Source organism: Macadamia integrifolia, chromosome 7 (assembly GCF_013358625.1).
Source record: "Macadamia integrifolia cultivar HAES 741 chromosome 7, SCU_Mint_v3, whole genome shotgun sequence".
In the NCBI taxonomy this organism is placed as follows: Eukaryota; Viridiplantae; Streptophyta; class Magnoliopsida; order Proteales; family Proteaceae; genus Macadamia; species Macadamia integrifolia.
The window spans coordinates 14,813,189-14,820,325 of record NC_056563.1 but is presented as its reverse complement, the minus strand read 5'-3'; the positions used below and the strand labels follow the sequence as shown (position 1 = coordinate 14,820,325).

The 7,137-nt window shown below is 36.3% G+C and overlaps 1 protein-coding gene across 1 annotated transcript in view; it reads left to right on the top strand.

Annotated features, from left to right (window-relative positions):
* Positions 1-7,137, top strand: part of LOC122083229 (MLO-like protein 4) — a 40,937-nt gene that overhangs the window by 6,709 nt on the left and 27,091 nt on the right. The window contains exons 6-12 of the mRNA XM_042650957.1: positions 2,874-2,965; positions 3,622-3,696; positions 4,155-4,240; positions 5,069-5,118; positions 5,214-5,254; positions 5,387-5,557; positions 5,949-5,984. Of these exons, the coding sequence (XP_042506891.1) occupies positions 2,874-2,965; positions 3,622-3,696; positions 4,155-4,240; positions 5,069-5,118; positions 5,214-5,254; positions 5,387-5,557; positions 5,949-5,984 (551 nt within the window). The remainder of the gene's footprint in view (positions 1-2,873; positions 2,966-3,621; positions 3,697-4,154; positions 4,241-5,068; positions 5,119-5,213; positions 5,255-5,386; positions 5,558-5,948; positions 5,985-7,137) is intronic.

The following is a 7,137-nucleotide window of genomic DNA, read 5'->3' as shown; positions in this document are numbered from 1 at the left end:
AAATAAATAAATAAAGGAAAAAAAATGCTGAAATAAAAATAAAGTAAAAGAAAGGGGATAAAGCTAGAGAGAGACTCACAAGTAGGTTTCTCTACTTAACCCGAGGGATGCATCATAATATGAGCTTCCCTACTTGACCAGAGAGTCACTCTTACAAGGGTTACTCTACTTGGCTTTAGGGAAAGGGAGACAATTAAAATAAAAACAATAAATTGATGGTTCTATGGCTAGGAGGGGCAAAGCCAACACATACACTAGCCATGAACCTTGGGGGAGAGGGATAACAATAATGTAACGACTGAAATTAAAATCCTAAATTAAGAAAGAAAGGGTAGTCAGTAGAGGGAATGAGAGGGGGAGAGAAGACTACTGAAGGAGCCTACTTACTTGAATCAATGCTTGAACTTGAAAAAAAAATTGCTCCACGGCTCGTGATCTTGTCACCTAGATCTAAGCCTAGAACTATAACTTAAAAAATTACAACTCAATTGCATAAATCATAAACATAAAAGGGTTGACTAAAAATAAAAGAGTGCTTGCATTAATTGAAATAAAAAAAAATATTACAAAAGTGATTGAAGAAAAGATAAAGAAGAACTAAAACTAAAGAGAGAGCAAGAGAAAGAGAGAGCAACTAAAAAAAAAACTAGAAGAAAAATGAATTGTCTCCCCTCCTCTTACATGAGTGGTATTTATAGGGAATGGGGAGGTAGGGTAACAAATTTCTCTTTCCTAAAAGAGAGAAACCCACAATTGGTTGTGAGATCTTTTGAGACCAAATGTGCTAAGGTGGAGGAGAGAGAAGAGAGAAATAAATTTTGAGAAATTTCCTATAATTTGTTTGCTTATTTTCTTTCCTTTTTTTTTTTCTAATTTATTTCTCTTCTTTTTCTCCCTCCAAGGAACGATTTTCTTCTTGCTTTATGTGATTTGGACAATCTTTTGGTGGGTGATGATGTGGAGGAGAGAGAAGATTTGGACAATCTTTATTTCTCCCCTTTTTTTCTCTTTCCTTTTTTTTTCTTCTCTTCTCCATTATTTTCTTTGCTTCTAATTTGATGTGGAAATCCCCTCCATGACCTTAGTGCTTTAAGTGAATGAAAAGCAGGAAATCTTCAACAAATTCTCTAAAAAAAACAACCATGAGATTCGAACTTGAGACCTCTTGGTGAGCAAGGGAATTTTGCACACCATAGCTCACCAACTACACTACGTAGTTGTTACCAAAAACAAATCTTCAATCACTTAAGGATGTGGTCCATCGATCCTTGTTGGCATTTGGAGTATTCCTTGTACCTCTGAGACAATTGCAAATGGGCTGGTTTTGCATCTCGGTTCAGTTCTAATCCATTATTATTTTTCTGGCCTGAAAAGAATAATCATTTGTACGGGTGACCAAATGAATGTATACTTTTAATTGAACACGTCCATTTTGCTCAGAATTTCATCCTCTTCGCAACCATGGAAAGAAATAGGACCTCTTTACGTGTAAAATTGAAGATATAACGCCCGATAATCCTTAAGGCCTTGAAAATATAAAACCTGCGAAAAGAGAGTAAAACCCAAGATAGCTCCATTCTAAATATGTAAAATGTATGTTTTACTACCCTAGATTTCACACATAATTGTGCTCATCATTCCTGTACCCATATGGACCTAAAGTTTAAAACTTATAATTGATCCCATTACAGATAAAAGTATTTAGAACAGAAGCCCATAATCAAGTACCATTAAAACAGACCAATTTTTTGATCGGGTCTGCATTATAGTCTTTCTAATGCTGGTACAATAGAACATGAATGTGGACTCTGAAATTGACCAATCAGAAGATGTTACGATGGGTACAGAAGGAGCCAAAAAGCATTTGGATGAGTCAGTTGGAGCCCTTATCAGTCACAACAATTTGATGGTTCATATTTCAAACCTGCAGATGTTTAAGAATTAGATTCCTTCAAACTAAGAACTGTATTTGAAAGTTTGTGTTGCTTAAAGGAGTCTGTTGCTTTGGGATCTAATGACTTGTCTGATATCTTAGATTTAGAGGATCAGGATTGGCAATTCGAGAGGTCCCATTTGAAAGATCATAAAAAAACATTCAACTTGATCAGAGTACTTTTAACACTTAAATAGGGATTACTTTTGGCACTCTTTGAAATCCATTTGAATTCTTTATGATTGTTCAAACAGACACTGAGAAGGCATGGCTAGGGTAACCTGTTGAAGCTGTTTCTTGTCCAATTAATCTTTTAGTTAGGGCCAGTTCAACAGTATATTGCAATCATAGTTGTCAAGGCGTTGCCTAGGCAGCCTAGGCGTCCTGGCGGCTTTTTCTGGATGGTGCCTAGGCGCCTTGTTGGTCTTACCTTAGTTTTTGGCACCCCTCGACTGCTTTGGGTCCCTTACATAGGTAAGGTGGAAAGGCTTTGAACTACCCTCGTTTCATAAGTACAAGCTGTTATACTTAACCAGAAAGGAACTGGATAGGTCACCCTCAAGAGCTCCACATATTCTTGCTCGAAATATCCCTTTTGCATTCTTGTGCTAATACCAGCAGAGGCATCATTTTGGTCCTTGAGTATGTACCTCTATTCCGCCTCTTGGTTGTGTTTGGTCCAAAGATGAAATTCTTGATGATAGTTGGTTGTATTCTCCGATTTTCGCAATAATGACTGATTTATCACTTGATCTGTTACCACGACGATCATGATCTTCATTTTTTTTGTAAGTATTGCAAAATTCTATGCTATATTTCTATTGATTCAATATGTATTCTTTTTTTTTTCCAAATGGTTTGTAATATTATCACCTTAATGGCACTGTAGTAATTGAGATTTTTTTGATGATTTTTATTGATGTCAAAATCTGTGATATAGCAAGAAGGAACAAGGTGATGAGGCGGCAGACCACTTTTGTCTTCCATCACACATCCCATCCGTGGAGCAGGAGCAGGGTTCTCATTTGGATGGTGATAATCCATTCTTCTTGTATATAATACATTAATTTCTGGATGTTTTTATTCAAATATTGTTGAGCTTGCTTTTGCCTCTACTGTTCTTTTGATTATGAAGTTCTATTAAAGGGCTATAAGATGGTCTTGAAGATGTGGTGATTGCTTATAAAAAAAGGGTCAATAATTTTTTGGTGGAATTAGTAAACTCTTTCTTTGTTTTTTCTCTTAAAAGGGTGGTTTGAATCTTTCTTTCAATCATTTGAAACTGTTACATAGTATAATTCCTCTGCTATTGATATCTCTAGCTGGATGGCTGGGATTTTGACTGATTTATGTTTTAAACATGTGAATCAATTGGTTAGATCTCTAATTATTTCTGACCCTCTGAATGACAAAACGTTCTTAACCTTCTTATTTCTTCTTTTGGAACCAAACATGAGAATGACTATCTCAATTGATTACTTTCTGAATGTAGTTGAATGAATCAAATTTAATGATTTCTGTCTTAGAAGTTGAGTCTAGTTGCTGACCTGCTGGCTTCTATTGCTGAGTTAATCAATTTCGTGTCTGTTCTTTTAATTTGATTAGTACTTCAACTTCTGTTGTTATATCATGTAGTACAGAGCTGTACTGCATCATCAAGTTGATCATACAATTGGTTCTTAGTGCAGCTTTGCTTTCTACGTCAGTTCAAGAGTTCTATTGAGAAGTCCGATTACATGGCACTACGCTTGGGTTTCATCACTGTGAGTTCTCCATTTACTATGCTAATGAAGTTTCTGAACTAGAATTATTTGATCACATTTTTTATTACTCATTCACTGATTCACTATCCTCATGTTTTAATGACTTGTAGTTCTTTCTCAGATACCATCCCCATGCCTCACAACATCTATCTGAAAGAAATTTGAATTTTTTTTTCTTCATATGAGAGCTGGTGAATAAACACTTAACGAATTTTTTAGGATCATTTTGAGAACTTTTGACTAGAAGGGTTTCTCTATTTCTGTACTTTCTCTTGGTCGTGGAAGGCGTTTTCCTTCCTCATCTTATTCTGTTGACATAACATTATGCAAGCATTTCTTGTTGTTGCTCCCAAACTTTAAGCACCTCTGTAGTCGACCATTTCATATTGGAATGCTGTTCCCTTGTTTTTATTCTTTTCAATGTATTATGCAATTAATCCTCATGCTACTCTTCCCAGAATCATAAACTGCCACTTTCCTATGATTTTCATAAATATATGGTCCGAAGCATGGAGGATGAGTTTCATGGGATAGTAGGTATCAGGTATGTTTCTGTTTCCCACCAATGATTCTAGACTCATAACTTACTATGTGTGCTTTCTATTATCTTCACTGCTGGCAACATCAAATTCATGAATGACAACCTCTCAGTGGATTGTGCCTGATATCTTAGTTCCTGTGAGTAAAGAGACGGGGAAAGGGTGTATTGATTTCTGGGAAGTTAGAATGTATGCTAGCCCTAGAGGTACTCCAAGGACTACGTGTAATCTTGGAATTTTTTTTTTTCATACTAAGAGCCTACTTGTGACGTTCTCCATTCACTCATGGGAAAAAAATCGTCTGCAATTCCGATCTCGTACAATTCCGTGAAATACCACCTTCAGGGGGTGACATGTGTATTGATACCAATGCAATGGTCCAGATCTGATTTAAATGCCTCTTCACTGATGTAATATTTTATTAATTATACTAGATCTGGACCATTGTATTGGTATCACTACACGTGTCACCCCCTGAAGGTGGTATTGCACGAAATTGTACGAGATCGGAATTTGCAGACGATTTCAACCCTTCACTCATGAGGATCAATCCATGAGCCATGTTCAGTTTCTGTATTATCTGCTTTGGAACTTGTTGAGGCCCTATCTCACTCTCTTTGATTCCTTCCCCCCCTATAAAGTGTAGTAGAGAAATATTAAAATATATTCTCTTGTTCTAATATCTAGTTAGATTGTCATGAAAGAAAAGGCATGACCTTTGACTGAGCATTTTTATTTTTGAGGTTTCATAAGATGAATGAAATTCTGAATGGCTATGGTAGTTGGATATGAGCAATAAATGGTTTTAAATTAGATTTTCTTTATTTTTGTAGCTGGCCATTGTGGGGTTACGCTATACTGTGCATCTTCGTAAATATTCACGGTAAACTATTCTTCTAACCGAGGAAACTGAGAGGAATACTGTTTGCTTTTACTACTCATATAATATGACAGTTAGAAGTCATCTTCCTGTGACAGGGCTTAATATATACTTCTGGCTGTCTTTTATCCCTGTTATTGTAAGCGTCCTTATTCTTTTTTTATTCTTCTGTTTTCTTATACTATTATGAGAGGATTTTTTGTTTGTTTCAATTAATGAAATTTTGATCATTAATTTTCAAATTCCTTTTGCTTGGTTTCACATGTCAAAGCTGGTAATGTTGGTTGGTACAAAACTCCAGCATGTTGTCTCCATATTAGCTCTTGAAATTTCTGAATCGACGGGCCCTGCTGCCACAGCACAAGTAAAGCCACGTGATGATCTCTTTTGGTTTGGAAAGCCACATATTCTGTTATGGTTGATACAGTTTATCTCCTTTCAGGTGTGTTACAAACCAGAATCAAAGTAATCAAATCAAGGGAAAACAAAGAGAGAGAGAGAGACTACCGAACTTGTATGTTGGAGGCAGCCTGCGATAGTGAATTGTGCCCTACTGCAGACTGCTCCACATCTATATATAAGTCCAAATAAGAGGTGTAAGTTAGGGGTCAGAAATAACCTTAACCTGCATATTACAATAAGTAAAGAGAAAATAAAATAAGTAGCGCAGAATACTAAGCCCTATAGGACAAATTGCCCCTAGAGCTTTAACAAGGTGAAAATATTGCACAAGTGCACTACCCTTTATCTGATTTTGAGTTGGTTTTCTTAAATCTCCGTGTTCATTCTATTTGATTATTCACTCATTTTCATGTTCGTTACTATGCATGCAGAATGCGTTTGAAATGGCAACTTTTATCTGGTCCCTGGTAAGATGACATACTATATGAATCTTTAGTGGTCGTAGTTACATGTTTAAATATTGTGCGATAAAAATTAGAGAGCAAAAGAAATATTGATTCAAGGCATTGATTAATCAAACACCGGCTACGTGGTCATACGAATTCCATTTAATGGAATGGCTGATATTGGGCCGTTAAACTTTTCTACAATTTTTTTTTTTTTGGGGGGGGGGGAGGGAGAGGTGGCTACTTTAAATGTGATGGTGTAGGTTGATGAACAAGAAGGGAGAAGAAGATGAATAACAAAGGGATGTATTCAAATTTAAAACAACAGCACATATCAAAAATATAAAAAAGCTAAAAAACAATGGCAACCCAAGTACTGACCTTCATCCACTGTTATTATTTATAAGAAAAATCCATTACTACCAGAACTTCCCTCTTAACTCCCAGCCATTAGATTCTGACCTCCCATTTACACCCAAAAATAAAAAGAGAGAGAAAGAGACCTATATACTATCTAGACCATCTGGAGGTTAGGCTATATGTTTGGTTGATGGGAAAAAAACAATAACATATACTTCACCTCCTCGAGTGCTCTATCCAATCGACATAAAATGTCAAGCACCCAAAACCTATTTCAATCTCACAATAAAGAGGTGATCCACCTTATTTTCATCATCCTGGGTCACCTGACATTAATTAGTGAGATCAAAATATCTACCTTCAAAGTTGTCCACCATGAAGACTTTAACAAGTATACAGTGCAAGAAAAAAATCTTACTCTTGGAGGGATGGGAACAACTGAAATTTTTCCGAGTGGAAAATCTGCAGCACTTTCATCAAAGAGTCATCAAAGAACTCAACCAGAAAACATTGCTTATAGGTTTCATGCTGAGTTGCCGAATGTTTTCTACGATATCAATTACTCTTCCTTCAAAGATCAGTTAAATAGTGTGACCATTTTAGCCAAATGTCCTCAAAATGGTTAGCCCACCAAAGTTAGCATACAAAAATAAAAAACTTACTGTCCTATGACTGTAAAACATGCCAAGCACATAAAAGTTTGACCTAAATAAATCCCCAGTGGAGTTGCCACTGTGAGGAACATGGGTGAACGGCGAGGTCGCCATGTGGTTACAGATATTTGGTAGGTTTTAAACCCCCCCACCACACACCA